Raw genomic sequence first — 24152 nt, forward strand, 5'->3', positions numbered from 1 at the left:
GCATTTAGTTTCCATTTTGATAGCACTACCAGTGGATTCTTATCTAACAAAACATCTAACAATTGGCTAAAATGGTTTACATTCAATGGATCTTGCAAAATGAGTTTTCAATAAAAATGTATGATTCAGTTCAAATATACAATATGCAGCACTTGAGTGTATATTACAGAAATATCAATTAAACAGCCTGAAAGGGAACACAGCACTTAAAAGACACACCTCGAAGGTTGGTCACACACTGCACACTCTATCTATTCTTCCAATTTCTGCCAACAGTAAGATGAAATGTTCTCGCACTCTTGATGGTACCACCTTTTGCAGCATCACATTCCATCATGCTGTCACCGTCCTCATATGGTAACCTGCAATGACAAAAACATCTAGTTTTCATTACCTTAGATTCTGACATCATGGAAACATTTCCATTTTGCCATTTCTTCAACTAGCCAAGTGTTGTCTCATTTTACTTTGTTTCCAGACACAATAACTATTGACTTCAAAACATCAGTTCATTCAATGGCAAAAGTCCACATCATTGCATCCATTCTGCTGCTTGCACTTAGGTTTCTGAATTGTAATTGTAGTGTTACCTGCTACTTTTTTTTTTTACAATAGTAGGAATGTTGATATATTTTGTCTGCAAACTGTCATACAAGTTGACATTTCCTGGCTTAACAATGCCCAAGACAGAATTACTCAAAGTTATCTAATGATGGTTAACATTCATTACTTGAACAAATGGAAAGTCTTTAGGTGCATATCCACCATATGAGGATCCTTGTAAAATGACTGTGCTCTGAAATCCCATGACGTGAGAAAATTGATGTGCCAAAAGTGATTGAGCAGCATCAATAACAGTGTCACCTAGCCATTCATAGGAAGAGGAAAGAATCCTTGATATTTCCTCTTGATTTTTTTCTGGAATGCATCTCAAGACTTCAGAGGATGCACTTTATAGTGATGACATTCCTTTTTTGATTTCTTGTCAACAATCTTTCTTTTCCTCTCAGTGTTGTTGGTTTCAGTCTGAATATTGAGGACATTATTGATAACTATCTTTAGTAATGAAATCAATTGTTCTAGCGGTGATTCATAAGATGTGACAAGAACATTCAAGGCATACTCTAACAAAGTTGTACAGAAGCTTATTTTCTATGTAGAGGTGAAATCTGGTCAAGGGCAACAAGAAACATTCAACAAAAGGCCCATAGAAACCAGTCATTGAGCATCTGAGAGGGTTTTAAAGAATAAGATCAGTGCCTTGAAACTACCCTCTTCAGTGAGTTCAACATTAAATAAAAATACAGGTATGAAGTTCAGAGCATTCCAGAGAAATCGAATGATTGAGAGTCCTGATTAACTCTGCATTCAGCTGGACAGATGAGAGGAAAAAGAAAAAAAGTCTTGTTCAGCAAGAAATGCAGTTAGCAAGATCTTCTCAGTTCATGAATATCTAGAAAATCAAGAGATCACAATGCTGGTGAGAAAGGGTGAAGACAGTCAGTCAGAAAGGAATCACTTTTAGTTCCACCTTATTTATTTCCAATTTAATTTGACCAATTTACAATTAGCTTGCTCTCAGTTATGAACAAGATCCAACAAATGTAATTAACCCCTTCATGTTAAAAGTCCGCCTGTATGATATCGGTTAGTTATCCCCTAAACTCATGCAAGCTTGTCATACTTGTCTCTTTGTGTATTATGCTGCTATTTTTTAGTCACTATATTGCCTTGAAGAGGAAAGTCTCTCTCTTAGAGAGAGAGAGAGAGAGAGAGAGAGAGAGAGAGAGAGAGAGAGAGAGTTGTTTGTTGTTTTTGTATGTATTTACCTAGTTGTATTTACCTAGTTGTAGTTTTACAGGGCCTGGGCTTTATGCTCGTGTGGCCCGTCTCCATATCTACACTTATCCAATCTTACTTTAAAAGTGTGCACACTCTTTGCAGACACTACTTCTTCATCTAAACTGTTCCACGTCTCAATACATCTCTGCGGAAACTATATTTTTAATATCTCTCAGACATCTTCCTTTCTCAGCTTTTTACTATGCGATCTTGTGCTTGGATGTCATATTCTTCTCTCAGGATCAGTTTCTCATTATCCACTTGGTCCATTCCGTTGATCAATTTATAGACTTGTATCAGGTCTCCTCTCTCCTTCTTTGTTCCAGGTTGGTAGATCCATAGCCTTTAGTCTCTCCTCATATGTCATCCCTTCAAGTTCTGGGACCATTCTTGTAGCCATTTTTGTAGCCTCTCCAATTTCTTATGTGTTTCTTTTTATGAGGGTCCACACTACTCCTGCATATTCCAATCTGGGTCTTATTATAGTATTTATCAATTTCTTCATCATTTCTTTGTCCATGTAGTGAAATGCTACTCCAATATTCCTCAGCAAATTATATGTTTCTCTAAAATTCTATCAATATGGCTTACTGGTTGATTGTTTTCTTCCATCGTCACTCCTAAGTCCTTTTCCTTTTGACTTTCTCCAGTTCTACACCATCTCCCATCTTATAGATTCCCACAGGTCGTCTTTCACTCTTTCCCATTTCCATGACATGGCTTTTGTTCACATTGAATTCCATTTCCCACTTCTTACTCCATTCCCAGATCTTATTTAGGTCTTCTTGCAGTATTTCACAATCCTCCTTTTGCTTTATAACTCTGCACAGTTTCGTATCATCCATAAACAAATTTATGTAGCTGTTCACTCCTTCTGGCATGTCGTTAATATAAATGAGGAAAAGTATTGGTGCCAATACTGACCCCTGTGGCACTCCGCTTTCTACTGCTCTCCACTTGGACTTCATATCTTTAACTACCGTCCTTATTTCTCTCCCCTCAAATAATTTTCTATCCATCTCAATGTGCTTCCTTTTAAGCCACCCTTCTCCTCTAACTTCCACAGTAATCTTGCATGTGGCACTTTGTCAAACGCCTTTTTAAATCCAAATAGATGCAGTCAACCCATCCTCTCTCTCTTGTACTCTATCAACTATTCTAGAATAGAAACTCAATAAATTAGTTACACAAGACCGTTCTTTTCTAAAACCAAATTGGCTATTTGATATTAATTTGTTATCTTCAAGGAACTCGATCCATTGTTTCTTTATTATTCTTTCACACATCTTGCATATTACACTAGTTAGTGATACCGGTCTGTAATTTAAAGGTTCTTCTTTCCTTCCACTCTTATATATGGGAAACACCTCAGCTCTTTTCCATTCTACTGGCACTGTTCCAGTTTCTATTGAGCATTTTATGATGTTGTATATAGGACTTGCTAGTTCTTCCCTACATTCTTTCAGTATTCTGCCTGAGCCTTCATCCGGTCCCATTGCCTTCTCTTCATCCAGTTCCTTCATTAACTCTTTTATTTCAAGCTTGGTTACTTTAATCTCTTTCATATAGATTGTCTCTCTATTACCCTGGATTTTTTAGTAAAGACGTCCTGGAATTTTTTATTTAATAGTTCTGCCATACTTTTTGGGTCTTCCACCATCCCGTTCTCTCCTTTTAACCTTTCTATTGTTTTTTTTTGCCTAATTTTTCCATTTATGAATCTATAGAACAATTTTGGTTGCTCCTTACATTTTTCGACAATATCTTTTTTGAAGTTCTTTTCCTCTTCCTTCCTCACCTTAACATATTCATTTCTCGCTGCCTTGAAGTTTTCCTTGTTTGTTGGATTCTATTTCTCCTCCACCTTTTCCATGCTCCATCTCTTTTCTCCTTTGCCCTAGCACACCTTGCATTAAACCAATCTTTCTTTCCTTCTTCTTTTGGTCTATATTTTGGGACATATTCCTGACTCCTGTTTTGTATATTTCCAAAAATAAGTTATATTTGTCTTGCATTGTCTCTGAGTTTTCCATCTCCTCCCAGTCTACGTTTTTAAAATAGTTCTTGAGATTCTCAATATCAGCCTTTCTGTAATTTAATCGGTCTCCTTTGTATGAATCGTCTCTATCTTCCTTTCCTTCTTCTATATCTATTTCTAATATTGCATGGTCACTCTTTCCCAATGGGCACTTATATCTTATATCATCATTCATTTGTATACCCCTTGTAAAAACTAGGTCCAATCTCGCCGGCTCGTTTCCTCTGAAGCTTGTGCATTCCTTTACTCTCTGGTCCATCATATTGTCTATCATTAGGTTTAAGAATCTTTCTCCCAGGCTTCTTCCCCATACCACTTTCATAATTTTCCCAGTCCACTTCTTTACAGTTGAAATCTCCTACTAATATCACTTTTCTCCTTTCTTTAACAATTCTCATTAGACTCCTTATTGTGTCATCTATCATGTCTTTATATTCTTGATTGGTCCATGAATTTGTTTTGGTGGCACATATGTTACAATGATTGTTATCTCTTTTTATTAATATGCATCTTAATATACAATACTTCTGCTTTTCCTTCCCACATTCCACTTGATTTATCACTATCTCCTTCCTTAACATTATCATGACTCCTCCTCCTCCTTTACCCACTCTGTCTCTTCTCCATACATTATACCTATTATCCAAGACTATTTTGATTTCCTCATTTAGTTTTGTTTCAGCCAGGCATACAATATCTGGATTTTCTTTCCTTATGTAATCTCTTAATTCTAATTTACTTGATAAAACCCCGTCAATGTTCATATACATAATTTTTAGTCTTTTGCCTTTATCATTTTTAGTTAAACTTGTTCCAATTTTTTCTCTTCCTTCTTGTTTATATACCATTTCCTTATTCTGTCTCCTAGAATTCTCCAAAAAAAATGCCTTCTTCTCCTCTTCTGACCTTTCATTATTCTTTTCCCTTACTGCTGCTGCCAGTTCATTGTATCTCTTCCTTTCTTCCTCATTTCTATTTTTCTTTATATATATCCTTGCAGCCTTCTGTTTCTCTAAGTTTTGTTGTTCTATATAATATTTCTTCTGTTGCTGCTTGTGATTTTAGTAATATTTTAATTGGTCTCGTTTTCCTTCTTGATATGGTCCCATTCTGTTTATTTCTTCTACTTCCTCTTCCAAGTTCTGCCTATCTTCGTCATTAAGATTCTTCAGTAGGTCTTTGACTGATTTCATTTCTTCTTTTCTCTTTTTGGTCTATATTTATTTTTTTTCTTTTAATCCAAACGACTACACTCTTCTTTTTTCTGCAATTTCTCTAACTAGATTTTCTTTTGTCTTGAGGACTCCTATCATTTTGTTTGTCATATTTTCTTCTTTTCTTTAAGTTGTTCTTGAATCACCTGAAAATCGGCCTTATCTTTCTTATCTTGGACTCTCCATGCTTGTACTTCTTTTTTAATCACGTTCTGTACTCTTTCCTCTTCCTTGTTTACTAGATCTTTCAGCTTCTCCTTTTCTTTCTCGGATTTACCGAGTCCTTCTTCCATCTGCTGCTTGTAGTTAGCTACTCCCTTTTTTAGTTCTTCGTTTTCGCTCTTAGCCTAGCTTCATTTTCTTCCACTTTTCTTATCCTTTCTCTCAGTCTTATAAACTCCATTTCCTGTTCTTTATTCTCTTTCATTTCTATCTTCCTTTATCAGTTTATCTAGTTTACATTCAATATTTGACACTCTCTTAAGTAGTGAAGTTGTCGTCGTATCGAACCCTTGAATGCGTTCTCCCTCACCGTCATAGTCATCATCAGCCCCTTCTCTATTCTCATGTCTGCATTTGGATGGAATATCTTTTTCACTCATTATTCTTTAATAATTGATTTCATGAAAAGAAAAAAAAAAAAAAAATGAGTCCACACTACCTGCCCAGGCCACTGTAAATACTATACAACAGGTGTAGTGAAGATCAGCTGATCGTCGGAACTGCGCCAGAGCGTCCGCCCTCAACCGTGTCTCTCGAATGTGTGTGTGTGTGTGTGTGTGTGTGTATTTACCTAGTTGTAGTTTTACAGGGCCTGGGCTTTATGCTCGTGTGGTTCCGTCTCCATATCTACACTTATCCAATTTTTCTTTAAAACTATGTACACTCTTTGCTGACACCACTTCCTCACTCAAACTGTTCCAAGTCTCAACACATCTTTGGAAACTAAATTTTTAACATCTCTCAGACATCGTCCCTTCCTTAGTTTCTTACTATGCGATCTTGTGCTTCTAAAGTCATATTCTTCTCTCAGGATCAGTTTCTCATTATCCACTTCATCCATTCCGTTAATCAATTTATAAACTTGTATCAGATCCCCTCTCTCTCTTCTCTGCTCCAAGGTTGGTAGATCCATTGCCTTTAGTCTCTCCTCATATGCCATCCCTTTAAATTCTGGAACCATTCTTGTAGCCATTTTTGTAGTCTCTCTAATTTTCTTATGTGTTTCTTTTATGGGAGTCCACACAACTCCTGCATATTCCAATCTAGGTCTTATTTTAGTACTTATCAATTTCTTCATCATTTCCTTGTCCATATAGTGAAATGCTACTCCAATATTCCTTAGCAAATTATATGTCTCTCTGAAAATTCTATCAATATGGCTTACCGGTTGATTATTTTCTTCCATTGTCACTCCCAAGTCCTTTTCCTTTTTTACTTTTTCTAGTTCTACTCCATCTCCCATCTTATAGATTCCCACTGGTCGTCTTTCACTTTTCCCATTTCCATGACATGGCTTTTGTCCACATTGAATTCCATCTCCCATTTTTGCTCCATTTCCAGATCTTGTTTAAGTCTTCCTGTAGTATTTCACAATCCTCTTTTGTTTAATGACTCTGCACAGTTTCGCATCGTCCATAAACAGATTTATGTAGCTGTTCACTCCCTCTGGCATGTCATTTATATATACGAGAAAAAGTATTGGTGCCAATACTGACCCCTGTGGCACTCCGCTGTCTACTGTTCTCCACTTGGACTTCATATCTTTAACTATCGTCCTTATTTCTCTCCCCCTTAAGTAATTCTTCATCCATCTCAATGTGCTTCCTTTTAAGCCACCCTTCTCCTCTAACTTCCATAGTAATCTTTCATGTGGCACTTTATCAAAAGCCTTTTTTAGATCTAAATAAATACAGTCAACCCATCCTCTCTCTCTTGTACTTTATCAACTATTCTAGAGTAGAAACTCAATAAATTTGTCACACATGACCGACCTTTTCTAAAACCAAATTGGCTATTTGATAATATTTTGTTGTCTTCAAGAAACTCGATCCATTGCTTCTTTATTACTTTTCACACATCTTGCATATTACACTAGTTAGTGATACCGGTCTGTAATTTAAAGGTTCTTCCTTCCTTCCGCTCTTATATATGGGAACCACCTCAGCTCTTTTCCACTCCACTGGCACTGTTCCATTTTCTATTGAGCATTTTATGATGTTGTATATTGGACTTGCTAGTTCTTCCCTACATTCTTTCAGTATTCTGCCTGAGACTTCATCCGGTCCCATTGCCTTTTCCTCATCCAATTCCGTCATCAACTTTTTATTTCAAGCTTGGTTACTTTAATCTCTTTCATATAGACAGTCTCTATTACCCTGTGGTCTTTCAAATTTGGATTCCTTAGTAAAGACCTCATGAAATTTACTATTTAACAGTTCTGCCATACTTTTGGGTCTTCCACCATTCTGTTTTCTCCTTTTAACCTTTCTATTGTTTCTTTTTGTCTTATTTTTCCATTTATGAATCTGTAGAACAATTTTGGTTGTTCCTTACATTTTCGACAATGTCCTTTTCATAGTTCTTTTCTTCTTCCTTTCTCACCTTAGCATATTCATTTCTTGCTGTTTTGAAGTTTTCCTTATTTTCTGGATTTCTGTTTCTTCTCCACCTTTTCCATGCTCCATCTCATTTCTCCTTTGCCCTAGCACATCTTGCATTAAACCAATCTTTCTTTCCTTCTTCTTTAGGTCTATATTTCGGAACATATTCCTGACCCCAGTTTTGTATATTTCCAAAATAAGTTATATTTCTCTTGAACCGTTAATGAGTTTTCCATCTCCTCCCAGTTTACGTTTTAAAATAGTTCTTGAGATTCTCAATATCAGCCTTTCTGTAATTTAATCGGTCTCCTTTGTATGATTCATCTCTATCTTCCTTTCCTTCTTCTATATCCATTATAATATTACATGGTCACTCTTTCCCAATGGGCACTTGTATCTTATATCATCGTTAATTGGTATATCCCTTGTAAAAACTAGGTCTAATCTTGCCGGCTCATCGTTTCCTCTGAATCTTGTGTTTTCCTTTACTCTTTGGACCATCAAATTATCTATCATTAGGTTCAGGAATCTATCTTCCCAGGCATCTTCCCCCCATACCACTTTCATAATTTTCCCAGTCTACCTCCTTACAGTTGAAATCTCCTACCAATATCACTTTTCTCCTTTCCTTAATGATTCTTGTAAGACTCCTTATTGTGTCATCTATCATGTCTCTATATTCTTGGTTAGTCCATGAGTTTGTTTTTGGTGGCACATATGTTCCAATGATTGTTAACTCCTTTTTGTTAATATGCATCTTAACATACAGTATTTCTGATTTTCCTTCCCAAACTCCACTTGATTTACCACTATCTCCTTCCTTAACATCATCATGACTCCTCCTCCTCCTTTACCCACTCTGTCTCTCCTCCATATATTATACCTTTTATCTATGTCTATTTTATTGCCTCATTTAACTTTGTTTCCACCAGGCATACAATATCTGGTTCTTCTTTCTTTATGTAATCTCTTAATTCTAATTTACTAGATAAAATCCCATCTATGTTTGTATACATCATTTTTAATCTCTTGTTCTTATCATTTTTAGTTAAACTTGCTCCATTTTTTCTCTTCTTTCTCTTTTATATACCATTTCCTTATCCTGTCTCCTATAATTCTCCAAAAATGCCTTCTTCTCCTCTGACCTTTCATTATTTTTTCTCTTGCTTCTGCCACCAGTTCATTGTGTCTCTTCCTTTCCTCCTTGTTTCTATTTTTATTTTTATATATATATATATATATATATATATATATATATATATATATATATATATATATATATATATATATATATATATATCTTTGCAACCTTCTGTTTCTCTGAGTTTTGTTTTTCTATATAGTACTTCTTCTGCTGCTGCTTGTGATTTTAGTAATATCTTAATTGGTCTCACTGTTCCTTCTTGATATGGTCCCATTCTATGGATTTCTTCTACTTCCTCTTCTAAGTTCTGTCTATCCTCGTCATTCAAATGTTTTAGTAGGTCTTTTACTGATTTCATTTTGCCTTTTTCCCTTCTTGGTCTATATTTGACATTTTTTTCTTTCAGTCCAAAAATAATTACACTCTTCTTTTTTTCTGCAATTTCTCTTCCTAAATTTTCTTTTTTCTTGAGGACTCCTATCATTTTGCTTGTCATATTTTCATCTCTTTCTTTTAACTGTTCTTGAAATACTTCTTGAAATGATTCCTTGTCTTTCTTATCTTGGATTCTCCATGCTTGTACTTCTTTTTTAATCACGTCTTGTACTCTTCCTTCTTCTTTGTTAACTAGATCTTTTAGCTTCTCTTTTTCTTTCTCGGCTTTACCGAGTCCTTCTTCCATCAATTTCTTGTAGTTCGCTATTTGGACTTTTTATTCTTCATTTTAGTTTCTTAGCCTAGTTTCATTTTCTTCCACTCTTTTTATCCTTTCTTTCAATTTCTGGAGCTCTTTATCCTGTTCTTCATTCTCATTCATTCCCATACTCTCCTTTATCAATTTATCTAATTTACGTTCGATAGTCAAGACTCTATCAAATAGTGAAGTTTGCTCCGTATCAAAGTTTTCAAATTCTCTTTCTCCCTCACCAACATTGTCATCATCAGCTTTCATTCTTTCCCTTGTCACATACCTGCATTTAGATGGAATATCTTTCTCACTCATTATTATTTAACACTATTCATGAAAAAAAAATGAGTCCACACTTTTCGCCCAGGTCACTGTAAACCCAAACAAAGGTAGTGAAGATCAGCTGATTCTCGGGCACTATGCGTGCTTCCTCTATCGCGTCTCGTGTGTGTGTATGTGTGTTTTCATGAATGTTACAAGGCACCATGTAACTTATCTTCGAGAAAAAAAAGGAGATAAAAAGATAAGAAGAGAGAGAGAGAGAGAGAGAGAGAGAGAGAGAGAGAGAGAGAGAGAGAGAGAGAGAGAGAACAGTCTATGCCATTGGGTAATTTTAGACACAAGGCAGGACGCATGTAGCTTATCTTTAGTGATTGGTGGAGACAAGGATAGGAGGAGCACTAAGTTTCAAGGACAGCATCCTGTGTGGTTGGTATCCAACACACTATCGGGACAACTGAACTGAAGAAAGCTCAGAAAGAAATATCGCCACTGGCGTCACCTATATCTACTCTTCATGACGCCTACATAGGCGTCACCGTATTGAAGGGGTTAAAGAAATAAAATTAAGATTTATAACATTTTGAGTTTTCATGATTCACATCACACTAACATTTCTGAAAAATCATTACTCTCTTAACAAGGATCATCTTATTTACAATTACCACTTTAGGCTTTCCCTAGATTACCTGTAGACTCAGGATTTAAGAACACCAGCAATGCATTCCTTACCGACAGTGGTGATAGGCAGTGATGTGACATGCTGTGATCCTTTTGAAAGGAGCATGTCAGGCTGCTGCCCCACATCACCACGGTCTGTAGGTGGGGAAGAGTTGCCTCGAGGCTTCTCCCCAGATGCCGTGGATTCTGAAAAGCATTTAGAAACAATTAATTTATAAAGGAAACAAGGCTCATGATGATTGTACACTCTTCAATCTACATACATGGAGTATTTAAGAACACCAGCAATGCATTCCTTACCAACAGTGGTGACAGGCAGTGATGTGACATGCTGTGACCCTTTAGAAAGGAGCATGTCAGGCTGCTGCCTCACATCACCACAGTCTGTAGGTAAGAGTTGCCTCAGGCTTCTCCCCAGATGCCATGGATTCTGAAAAGCATTTAGAAGCAATTAATTTACAAAGGAAACAAGGCTCATGGTGATTGTACACTCTTCAATCTACATACATGAAGTATTTAAGAACACCAGCAATGCATTCCTTACCAACAGTGGTGACGGGCAGTGATGTGATATGCTGTGACCCTTTAGAAAGGAGCATGTCAGGCTGCTGCCCCACATCACCACGGTCTGTATAAGAGTTGCCTCGAGGCTCCTCCCCAGATGCCGTGGATTCTGAAAAGACAGAAAATATGGGAGAACCATTTCTTGCAGCTGATGGCAGCAATATTTGGTCACAAACTTGTGCATGCTTCTGTGCAAAACTGGGCAATTTATATGGTTTAATGTGAATTAAAGCAATTTTATTTGCAAGGACTTTTCCATTTTTACTGATTTTTACACAGTTATCTAAGATACTGTGTATGTCATAAGGTCCGAGCCAGTCCTCCTCAAGCCAGGAACCTTTCCTTCCTTGCTTTTTATTATTCTTTATAAGAACTTTTATTCCAATTTTGAAGTTGAATGACTTATATCCTTTGGTCTTCCTCATTTCATAATACTTTTTTGTTTAGCTTGAGCTTCAGCAATATTATTGTCAACTTTTTCTTTGACAGCTTTGATAGAGTTGATTCTAGATTCTATTGCATCATCAGATGGATTCAAATTTGGGAACTCTAAAATACTGGATTCTTCATTATCATTTTCTTGAAGATCAATGAACAGTCTTGGCTGTCTACCAAACATCAAGAAAAAGGGGGAATACTTTGTAGAAGCTTGCACTGAAGTTCTGATACCAAATAAAGCAACCTCTAAATGTCTGTCCCAGTCATCTTGATTTTCATTGACTAATTTAGTCAAAACAGCCTTCAGCATCTGGTTGGTTCTTTCATCTTGACCATTAGTCTGGGGGTGGTATGCAAGTGTAACTAAGTGCTTTACTCCAAAAATGGAAAAGAGCTGATCATTTAATCTATTGCAGAATTCCTTTCCCTGATCAGTTAAAATTTTCTCTGGGGGACCAAAACGGTAAAAAATACTCTGCAACACATCACACACAAGATCAGCAGATTTTGAAGGGAATGGAAATGCCTCTATGAATTTGGACCATAAATCTGTCAAAGTGAGGATGTACTTGTTGCCTGATTGGCTCTCTGTTAGGGGGCCTATTAAGTCTACACCAACCATCTGCCTTCAGTCTTAATTGGTTTCAAAAGTGGTCCTACAGTTTTTATCTTCTGGGATCTTTGACATTTATCACATTCACTTATCCATTTCATGACATCTTTCTTTATGCCTAGCCAATAAAATCTTTCTGTAATCTTAGAAATAGTCTTATTGATACCCATGTGGGCTCCTCTGCTAGAGCCATGAACATCTTCAAATACTTTCCTTTTTTGTTCCTCAGTGAAGATAACTTCTTTCAAGTGAACTGGTCCTCCTTCCTTTTCTTTGCAGATGTAATAAAGCCTGTCCTGGTCAGCAGCTGGAATTTTGAGTAGTATTAACACCATGCAATCAGAAAGTGTGCTAAGGGAAGAAGGAAGACCAAAGTAGAAGCTTTATGTATGAGCCAAGGAAAAGAAAAAAAAAGACAGGTTCTAGTTTCCTAAGAAAAGAACACAATAACATCCAGTTGAAGAAATGATGAGACCTTACTCTTGAAAGAATCAAAGTCACAGGAGAGGAAAAGAAAAGGAGTTAGCATGAATGAAACTAAAGACAAAAAGAGATGTAACATTGCACCAAAGAAACAAACTGAAGATTAACATTATAGAAGCTAGAAATGGATGCAACATTTACATTTCAGGGGGGAGAGAGAGAGAGAGAGAGAGAGAGATACGTACCCTGAAGTTGGAAACGCTTAGCAAACCTATAGAGACAATATCTCTCCCTGCTGTTGAAGTTCCCCAAGTCACCAGTCTTAAGAAACTTCTGCACATCCTCCAAAGTGTAACTTCTTTGAGTCTAAAAGAGATCATGATTAGTTAATAATCACACTGAGTAGTTAATAATGACATGAATGCAGCAAAAAATAGTTGTCAGTATCACACAACAAATGACCATAGTTCTCAAGAAATGGTAAATATTAATTCCTAAAAGGTACCTTTGATTTTCAATGTTAAACAAGATAACCTATTTCCATTCTTTTCTCTTCATACCTTGGTTTAACCATATATAAACTAGTCAAACCAAGATTAACCTAGTAAGCCTGAGTCTGTTTTGCTAGGCACACAGGAAACATTAAGAAAAACAGTAGACATACCTCAATTTTGTTACTTATCATCCCATATTCATTTTGTTTTATGCAAAATTAAAGTAATTTTCTAACAAACAACAATAACAAATGTTCTATATATTTTAAAAAATAAGTTATATTTCTCTTGCACTCTTTCTAAGTTTTCCATTTTCTCCCACTTAACATATTTGAAATAGTGTATTTACCTAGTTGTATTTACCTAGTTGTAGTTTTACAGGGCCTGGGCTTTATGCTCGTGTGGTCCCGTCTCTATATCTACACTTATCCAATTTTTCTTTAAAACTATGTACACTCTTTGCTGATACCACTTCCTCACTCAAACTGTTCCAAGTCTCAACACATCTTTGCGGGAAACTAAATTTTTTAACATCTCTCAGACATCGTCCCTTCCTTAGTTTCTTACTATGCGATCTTGTGCTTCTAAAGTCATATTCTTCTCTCAGGATCAGTTTCTCATTATCCACTTCATCCATTCCATTAATCAATTTATAAACTTGTATCAGATCCTCTCTCTCTTCTCTGCTCCAAGGTTGGTAGATCCATTGCCTTTAGTCTCTCCTCATATGCCATCCCTTTAAATTCTGGAACCATTCTTGTAGCCATTTTTGTAGTCTCTCTAATTTTCTTATGTGTTTCTTTTATGGGAGTCCACACAACTCCTGCATATTCCAATCTAGGTCTTATTTTAGTACTTATCAATTTCTTCATCATTTCCTTGTCCATATAGTGAAATGCTACTCCAATATTCCTTAGCAAATTATCGTCTCTCTGAAAATTCTATCAATATGGCTTACCGGTTGATTATTTTCTTCCATTGTCACTCCCAAGTCCTTTTCCTTTTTACTTTTTCTAGTTCTACTCCATCTCCCATCTTATAGATTCCCACTGGTCATCTTTCACTTTTCCCATTTCCATGACATGGCTTTTGTCCACATTGAATTCCATCTCCCATTTTTTGCTCCATTTCCAGATCTTGTTTAAGTCTTCCTGTAGTATTTCACAATCCTCTTTTGTTTAATGACTCTGCACAGTTTCGCATCGTCCATAAACAGATTTATGTAGCTGTTCACTCCCTCTGGCATGTCATTTATATATACGAGAAAAAGTATTGGTGCCAATACTGACCCCTGTGGCACTCTGCTGTCTACTGTTCTCCACTTGGACTTCATATCTTTAACTATCGTCCTTATTTCTCTCCCCCTTAAGTAATTCTTCATCCATCTCAATGTGCTTCCTTTTAAGCCACCCTTCTCCTCTAACTTCCATAGTAATCTTTCATGTGGCACTTTATCAAAAGCCTTTTTTAGATCTAAATAAATACAGTCAACCCATCCTCTCTCTCTTGTACTTTATCAACTATTCTAGAGTAGAAACTCAATAAATTTGTCACACATGACCGACCTTTTCTAAAACCAAATTGGCTATTTGATAATATTTTGTTGTCTTCAAGAAACTTAATCCATTGTTTCTTTATTACTTTTTCACACATCTTGCATATTACACTAGTTAGTGATACCGGTCTGTAATTTAAAGGTTCTTCCTTCCTTCCGCTCTTATATATGGGAACCACCTCAGCTCTTTTCCACTCCACTGGCACTGTTCCATTTTCTATTGAGCATTTTATGATGTTGTATATTGGACTTGCTAGTTCTTCCCTACATTCTTTCAGTATTCTGCCTGAGACTTCATCCGGTCCCATTGCCTTTTCCTCATCCAATTCCGTCATCAACTTTTTATTTCAAGCTTGGTTACTTTAATCTCTTTCATATAGACAGTCTCTCTATTACCCTGTGGTCTTTCAAATTTGGATTCCTTAGTAAAGACCTCATGAAATTTACTATTTAACAGTTCTGCCATACTTTTGGGTCTTCCACCATTCCGTTTTCTCCTTTTAACCTTTCTATTGTTTCTTTTTGTCTTATTTTTCCATTTATGAATCTGTAGAACAATTTTGGTTGTTCCTTACATTTTTCGACAATGTCCTTTTCATAGTTCTTTTCTTCTTCCTTTCTCACCTTAGCATATTCATTTCTTGCTGTTTTGAAGTTTTCCTTATTTTCTGGATTTCTGTTTCTTCTCCACCTTTTCCATGCTCCATCTCGTTTCTCCTTTGCCCTAGCACATCTTGCATTAAACCAATCTTTCTTTCCTTCTTCTTTAGGTCTATATTTTGGGACATATTCCCTGACCCCAGTTTTGTATATTTCCAAAAATAAGTTATATTTCTCTTGAACCGTTAATGAGTTTTCCATCTCCTCCCAGTTTACGTTTTTAAAACAGTTCTTGAGATTCTCAATATCAGCCTTTCTGTAATTTAATTGGTCTCCTTTGTATGATTCATCTCTATCTTCCTTTCCTTCTATATGCATCTCTAATATTACATGGTCACTCTTTCCCAATGGGCACTTGTACCTTATATCATCGTTAATTGGTATATCCCTTGTAAAAACTAGGTCTAATCTTGCCAGCTCATCGTTTCCTCTGAATCTTGTGTTTTCCTTTACTCTTTGGACCATCAAATTATCTATCATTAGGTTCAGGAATCTATCTCCCAAGGCATCTTCCCCCATACCACTTTCATAATTTTCCCAGTCTACCTCCTTACAGTTGAAATCTCCTACCAATATCACTTTTCTCCTTTCCTTAATGATTCTTGTAAGACTCCTTATTGTGTCATCTATCATGTCTCTATATTCTTGGTTAGTCCATGAGTTTGTTTTGGTGGCACATATGTTCCAATGATTGTTAACTCCTTTTGTTAATATGCATCTTAACATACAGTATTTCTGATTTTCCTTCCCCAAACTCCACTTGATTTACCACTATCTCCTTCCTTAACATCATCATGACTCCTCCTCCTCCTTTACCCACTCTGTCTCTCCTCCATATATTATACCTTTTATCTATGTCTATTTTATTGCCTCATTTAACTTTGTTTCCACCAGGCATACAATATCTGGTTCTTCTTTCTTTATGTAATCTCTTAATTCTAATTTACTAGATAAAATCCCACCTATGTTTGTATACATCATTTTTAATCTCTTGTTCTTATCATTTTTAGTTAAACTTGCTCCATTCTTTTCTCTTCTTTCTCGTTTATATACCATTTCCTTATCCTGTCTCCTATAATTCTCCAAAAAAAAAAATGCCTTCTCCTCCTCTGACCTTTCATTATTTTTTTCTCTTGCTTCTGTCACCAGTTCATTGTGTCTCTTCCTTTCCTCCTCGTTTCTATTTTTCTTTATATATATATATATATATATATATATATATATATATATATATATATATATATATATATATATATCTTTGCAACCTTCTGTTTCTCTGAGTTTCGTTTTTCTATAAAGTACTTCTTCTGCTGCTGCTTGTGATTTTAGTAATATCTTAATTGGTCTCACTGTTCCTTCTTGATATGGTCCCATTTGGCATTTAGATGGAATATCTTTCTCACTCATTATTATTTAACACTGTATTCATGAAAAAAAAATGAGTCCACACTTATCGCCCAGGCCACTGTAAACCCAAACAAAGGTAGTGAAGATCAGCTGATTCTCGGGAGCGACGTTATTGCGTCCTTCCTCTACCGCGTCTCGTCTGTGTGTGTGTGTTCACAGTCGCCTGCTGGTCAACCAGTTAGTCTTCCCCATTACGGAGCAGGCTCTGAGCTCATGGACTGGTCTTCAAGTAGGACCAAGACCACACATCACACTCCACACACTAGGAACGTGAGGCCACAACCTCTCAAATTACATCCCATACCTATTTTACTGCAAAGTGAACAGGGTTACACACATTAAGAGGGTTGCCCATTTGCCTTGCCGCTCCCATGACTCAAACCCAGACTCCTTCAGTTGTGAGCTGAGTGTGCTAACCACTACACTACGCAGTGTGTGTGTGCGTGTGTGTGTATCTTGTGCTGACAACTTGAATTGCTCATAAGCCGAGAAGCTCATATGCTGAGGCACCACTGTATTCCTGTTTTTTATCTTGCATCTCCTGTTTGTAGTACGTCTAATTTTGGTCACATATAAATTCTTTAGCACTTTTCAGCTTTATCTTTCAATATGATCTCCTGTTAGTAGTATTGGTCATGTATAAATTGTTTAAATCTCTTCAGCTTCATCTTTCATTGTGATAATATAGTACCCTAGGAGATTACTTTTCATCCTTTTTCACCACTCCATGATACACACCACTTGCACAGATGCCACAAACATCTTACGATCTTCTCTTACTCTCACCCTCTCATCTCATCACTCTACATGCCTGTCACATCAGTCACTTCCAGAACAAGCATCCACTATACCACTGTGCCTTATTTCACATCCAGGTCTATATTAGGTAAAATTCACTCATTAAGTCTCTTTTGTTTTCTTCCTATCATGATTTGATACAATTCACAACTTTATATTGTCTCTGTCCATCTCATAATGTTTACCTACCACTGATCTCAGATGCATAAATCCACTTTTATAGTTAAGATTTTCACATTTTTGGGGGGAGACAATAAACAAACTTACATACATCCTTGTAACTTCTACATATCTCTACAACCCTTCCCTTCATGAATATTTAGAATAACTGTCTCCATCCACTCATCAGGTACACTACTACTTTTTGTTTCCATGCCAGTTTACACAATCAGAATTATTCAATCTCCTATAACTTCACCATATTTTAACATCAATGCAGTCATTCCTCGTGCTTCTATATAGAGCTACATGACACATTATTTCTTCTCTCATTTCATTACTTTAAAAAAATCTGACTTTAACACACAAGCAACAATTATTTCTTATTGCTTGCAAGAATTGTATACTCTTTAGTCTCGTATATCATGTTCTTCTTCCCTCCCCCGCTTTTTTTTTTTTTTTTTTTTTTTTTAACATCTGGAACAACTTAATATTGTCACTGATTTTTGTACACTTAGCTTTCCACCAAACATCTCATCCATTCTCATCTTTCTTTTTCATGTTCAAAGATCAACACTTTTTTTTCACATTTTCATTTTTGACACACTTCTTTGCAATATTTTCTCATATAAGCCCTCTTCCCTTCAATGTTCTCCTTCATCTTAACCATCCGCCATGTATTTGCTTTTACTCTTATCCCAAAAGACTTCTTCCAGCTGCTATTGTTATTACTATTTCACTGAATACTTTAATATCTTTAGCCTTTAATTCCTCCCCAACTGTCCTCTAAGTTATTTTTCACATATCTTTACTACGATGATCTCCACAGGCATGGATCTCCAAACATGCAAAACATCGTATCCCTCTCATACTGCAATCCAAAAAACTTTCCACCAACTAACACAACACAGTGATTTGTCCACAGTTGCATTTAACTCTGTGGATCACGCCCATCAAACATTTCTTGACGCGCGTCATCTCACATTTTCTCATCTCTCATCCACTGTTCTTTTTACTGCACATACAGGCATAAGATACATTAAACACTGAATGCCCTAACTATTTCCATACAAACAATGCATCAATATGCCACAATAATGCCAATTTAAGCTTGTTCCTTGACATGCATGGCATGAAGACGTTGTGTTGAGGATAAGAAATACTTTCATCATAGCATGGCTCGCTTTGTTTACTGCACTTGCAATAATATGCTACATTAAATATTAAATTTTCAGTCTATTTACACACAAACAACATCCAAATATGCCATAATAGTGCAGTCATGGCCCCATCACTATTCAAACACTAATTATACGTTTCTTGTTTCACAATGGCGTACTTTTCCCAATACACAATATTCTTTATTGAACATGCAACACTCAGATATATAATTGTGTCGTAAATGTACACATTAAGCACACTTACCTTCTCCATAATCCCGTTGGATGATTCCATGCCACACTTTGTCACAGCCAGGCAGGTCGCGACGTCATCTACTCACGGGCCATGCATGTGCAGAAGCCGCAGAAGTCACAGCCACACTATATCACGGGACACCGGGGCCGCGTTCCGTTGGGGACCATAAGGCTTACAGTATGGCATACTTCCCCCGAATCGGGGGGGACCAGGGGCCGTACTTATAAACACTAAGATGATGTCCTAACGGTAAGAAGTCGTCCTAAATCACAAAAATGGCGGAATTCGAGTCTTAAATCCTTAAGACGGCATCCTAAGCCCTAAAGATGCGTCTTACCGCTAAAACACCTCCCGAGGTGTTTTTGCAGTAAGACGCGCTCCTAAGATTTCATCCTAAAAGTAAACATGGCCGCTCGAGGGGGACCGCACCGTCACCACCTGCGACAGAGACGGTCATTTCGTAAGAGGAAGGACGTCCTGAATGAGCTAGATGACCGTGAGCTGGTGAAGAGGTATTGGCAGGATCCTGCTGGTATCATTTTCGTGACAAATTTGATGCGGGAAAGGCTGAAGAGACCAACTGCAAGGAACAAGGCCTCTCTCCCCGAGATGCAAGTTATCTTCACTGCGGTACCTCGCTATAGGAAAGATTGGTGCCATTGATGGGACGCACGTGATGATTGTGGCTCCTAGAGAGTATAAGGTAGAGTTTGTCAACAGGAAGAGATACCACAGCATCAACGTGCAGTTTGTGTTTGATGCTTGATACCACATTATTGATGTGGTTGCAAAGTGGCCGGGATTGGTTCACGATGCAAGAATACTTGCTCAAAGTGGATTCTGCACAATATTTGACAGCGGCATCGTCCCAGCTGGGTGTCACTTACTGGGAGATAGTGGCTATCCCAGCAAGAAGTGGCTACTGACTCCATACCTCAGACCACAGCCTGGAGCACAGTCTTCTTATAACAGGTAAGTTACTGAGTAGTAAAATTTAGATAAAGAGTTATCTAATTAATTACCCCACATCACACTAAACACAAAACTAATTATTTATCTCCTATAGTTACACTTTTTCATATAAACTAATATAAAGTGCCAAATTAATGAATTAGGTAATTTGGAAGTATTATTGCAGTTTCACACAATCTTGACCCTCCCCCCATACCATACTGGATTCCTCCATAAGATGAAGTAACCTAACCTAACATTTTGTAACCTCCTCATTGGGTTAGCATCATCCTCCATTAAGGTAGAGTAACTTAACATTTTGAAACTTGACCAGAACAACCGATAAGGTAAAGTAATTTAACATTGTGTACGCTTTGCTCCCTTTGGATCCCCCTTAAAGGGCTATGATTATGTAAGGTGTGTTGGTTGAATCACCAATACAAAAAAATTTCCAAATATTTAAGAGTTTCTTCTTTTTATTCTAAGTTTTCATGTGAATATATTAACCTAACCAATGTTATACTAGATTTTTTTTTATATGTTTCATAATGTTTAAGCTGCCATGTCACAAATCATTATCAAACAATGAATCTTAACTTAACCTTATACATGACATAACCTAAATGTTTGCAGAAATTAAATTAATGCATCATACCACTTTCAAGTACTGCATTGTAAGATTTAAATCTATATTAATTTCAGGGCCCACAAGAAAACCTGCAGCATTGTTGAGAGAGGCATCGGGCAGCTGAAGCCACATTTTCACATGCTACACAGTGAAATCCAAGTTGGTCCTCCACCCAAGGTCTGCCAAATTGTAGAGGTTTGTACATTGCTGCACAACATCTACAAAGCAAGAAACATCATTCTTCCTGAGGAAGAAGAACATATTGCTGCAGCCGAGGATGGAGGCAACGAGGAGCGACCCCCAGCACAGAAAGTTCAGTCGCCATGAAAGAATCCTTTACAGGGATGAATTTGTTGTGCTTCACTTAAAGTAAGTAACACAACCCATGATGCTGATTATAGTAGCATTCTTCAGTTTTTTCTCCTCTGTCACTTTGTTATTTATATTTATATGTCTTGTTTTGTTGTGTGTGCACTGTTATGTTGGTGATTTCATCTTCCTTGTCTCACTCTCTGCCAGTCACCCACAGTTCTTCACAGATACCACAGTATTACTGTTCAGCCTTACAATATTTAAATGGATTATGATGAATGTGTATCTCAGCAACATCTAAAAAAATAATTAACACACTTTCACAACTAACTTAAATGATTCTCTCTTAATTATTTTTCACTTATTTTTATGAGTGTGGCATTGACTACATTATCAATTGTTCTGTAGTTATCTATCTATCTATCTATCTATCTATCTATCTATCTATCTATCTATCTATCTATATATATATATATATATATATATATATATATATATATATATATATATATATATATATATATATATATGTAATGTGTGATACATGTGATACAACATCAAGCAGTAAATCAATGTCTTTCTATTACAGTATTGCTGAGTGATGAGACACCAGTGTCATGACTGCTGAGATTGGTGTTAATCTCATGTATTTTTTTTTTTTTCTCCTATACCTGAAGTAAGTAGATTGTAGGTTGAGCATATAGAAACTGCAGTTAATTTTGTGTTAACACTAATATTTGGTTGATTGGTTACAAACAAAAACAAATAGTACATTAATTATATCTTTATTACTATTTTTTATTTGTTTGTTTCTGGTACTCTAGTTTTTGTGTGTAGGACATGTACTTAGCCTGTTATAGATTCTTAAAGGAGTGCAAGCTCAAGCTTCCTTTTCTTCTGCAGGTGGATGATCTCCTCATCCACATAGACCAGTGATGTGCCAGGCAAGTCTGGCCCCTGTTGGTGCCACATCACTGGTGCTGGAAGTGGTGTGGCAGGTGCCTCCTCCTCCACACCCACTGCCTTGGTCACCACTTCTCTCTGTTGGGCTGCCTCTGCCACTTCCCCAGCATCATCTGCTGCCTGAACACTGCTGGCATCATTAGTTCTAACTTCAGAAACTAAGCTGATAATGTTTTTGGTTTTATTGCTAAGGACAAAAGTAACAGAAACCAGTAAATCTAGCTAAGGGTACAATGTGTCTGACTTAAATCCTATTCTGTTTGAAGGAAGCCCATGTCTAAGAAACTGTAAATACCTAAGACTCGTTATCATTAACACATTCACCCACTACAACACCATACTTATGAATGGGGAGAAGGGATAGGAATTAAGTTAACTTTATTAGTTTTTTTTCTTTTCTTATTACTGTTTTATCTGTTTGGTTAAGGAATAAAAAAAAAAAAAAATAAATAAATAAATAAATGAAATTTTCTCAACACTAGATAACAAATTTACCATTGTGTATAACTGTAAGTTGTAAACTAACTGGGAACACAAGTATTTTGGATTGCAGACATTTGGCCTAATATTGCTATATCTACAAGTGGCTTATCCTTTGTTAAGGAAGGTGCATTCAATGATGCTTGCCTTATTGGTACACCCATGAATAGAGACATTCTGGGGGTCCAAAATCTCAAAGATTAACTCATCGAGCTGGGAGAGAGGAGGGTTGGCAGGAGGTCCACCACCTGGAAAGTATAATATAATCTTATTGCTAATGGAATTGCAAATACAAATAAATAATTTATAAAGTGTGTTTTCACATAACATATGTAACTCAGATGTGTGGTTGGAGTAATATTATTTGTCAGAGGTAGACATTGCATCATAATTAGTGTGTGCAATAAATGCATCCACCTCACAAAAAAAGAAAAAAAAAATGCAGGAAATGGCTGGCACTTTAATATATTAATCACTAGTACAAAACTTTCAATGTTGCTGCTTCCAAACTTAAAACAGGAACAGTTTACTGAAATTTATTCCTTAAAGTGGTTAGGTTCCATGATCTAAATCTGAAGTGAACTTAACAGTAGACCTGCTGAAACTTAGTATTTACTCAAATACTAGTAAGCTTCCTTGCAAAAAATAAATAACCATAAACAAATACTTTTCTTTAAGTGAAATTGCCTTACCTATTCAGTGCTTAAAAGGAATAATAAGATAAATCATATCTTTTGTTAGGGTGAAACTATGAAATTTCTATCAAGCTCAAAAATATGATACTCTTGCTGCAACTCACACACAAATATCACACAAAAAATAGCTCCCAAATTAATAACTCTTACCTGTGGCAGTCATGGCTTCTCTCTGCTTGCTGGTGTTCCGTCATGCCTCAGATTTTATAATATGCCAATGTTTCTGGCACTCCTCAGTGCGGAGAATGTCTGACACGGCAGACACCTCCGCACTATTGCTCCTCCAAGCAGCATTTCTGGCTTCCTTAGAGCAGCCAGCTGTGGATAAGTCGCTCCGGAGTATTTTTGCGAGAATTTTGTATAGGTGGGCCAGATGAAGGCGTCCAGTTCGTCTTCCTGTTCCTCTTCTTGTCTTGAGTCTCTTGAGTAGCCATGGTGTGCAGCAGTGTTGCCAAATGTAACCGGCGTGAATGAGCTATATTGAGGTCTAAAATGCGCTAGAATGCGCTAGAAAGCTTTCGTATACTGATTATTATTTTTCCGTTATATTATATATATATATATATATATATATATATATATATATATATATATATATATATATATATATATATATATATATATATATATATATATATATATATATATATATATATATATATATATATATATATATATATATATATATATAAACGAGTAATGCGGCCATCATCTTTATGTGCTATATTTTCGTCGTTTTGCATTATTATATATAACGTACACTAAGCTAATGATTATAAAATGTAACTATAAACTTGCTACTAACCTGATTTGAATTAGTTGAGAGAAAAAATCACCATAGCCAGTCGTCCTTCTGCTTGACTAGTTGACTGGCGTTGACTGTCACTGACTTGTGAAAATGGTATTTTTCTTTGCCTCGAACTAGAAAAAGGTTCCGCTGCTCGAACGTGCTTTACAGAGCTGGTATGCCTTCGTAAGTCACTGAGTTTTGCCGTTATTTCACATTTACAATAAAGACAGTACGCCTTAGTCTTATCTTTCTCCACAGGCCTCAGCCAGTCCTTCAAGTCTGGGATAGATTCCCAGCTCTTTCTGTACGCTTGAGCG

The 24152-nt window shown here is 36.5% G+C and overlaps 1 protein-coding gene and 1 long non-coding RNA gene across 2 annotated transcripts; one reads left to right on the forward strand and one right to left on the reverse strand.

Annotated features, from left to right (window-relative positions):
- Nucleotides 1–255: 255 nt before the first annotated feature.
- Nucleotides 256–12895, reverse strand: LOC123505609. Its single transcript, XM_045257139.1, has 5 exons — nt 12773–12895; nt 11034–12411; nt 10790–10919; nt 10541–10675; nt 256–362 (listed from the first exon to the last, which is right to left on the reverse strand). The coding sequence occupies exons 2-5, from the start codon at nt 11235–11237 to the stop codon at nt 334–336; spliced, it is 498 nt and encodes a 165-aa protein (XP_045113074.1). The 5' UTR covers nt 11238–12411; nt 12773–12895; the 3' UTR covers nt 256–333.
- A 6105-nt stretch (nt 12896–19000) lies between these two features.
- Nucleotides 19001–22101, forward strand: LOC123505611. The gene is made up of 4 exons (XR_006675212.1): nt 19001–19988; nt 20670–20964; nt 21497–21553; nt 21811–22101. It is a non-coding gene; the product is annotated as an uncharacterized LOC123505611 (long non-coding RNA).
- Nucleotides 22102–24152: the final 2051 nt, after the last annotated feature.

This window comes from Portunus trituberculatus, chromosome 18, assembly GCF_017591435.1.
Source record: "Portunus trituberculatus isolate SZX2019 chromosome 18, ASM1759143v1, whole genome shotgun sequence".
Lineage (NCBI taxonomy): Eukaryota > Metazoa > Arthropoda > Malacostraca > Decapoda > Portunidae > Portunus > Portunus trituberculatus.

Bases quoted from the DNA above. Each gene is read 5' to 3' on its own strand.
- LOC123505609 (XM_045257139.1), bottom strand. From the start codon at position 11,237: ATGCACAAGTTTGTGACCAAATATTGCTGCCATCAGCTGCAAGAAATG. The intron at 10,920-11,033 runs GTAAGGAATGCA...AATGCTTTTCAG, and splicing joins ACTGCCCGTCACCACTGTTG to AATCCATGGCATCTGGGGAG. The intron at 363-10,540 runs GTAAGGAATGCA...TTGTCATTGCAG, and splicing joins ACTGCCTATCACCACTGTCG to GTTACCATATGAGGACGGTG.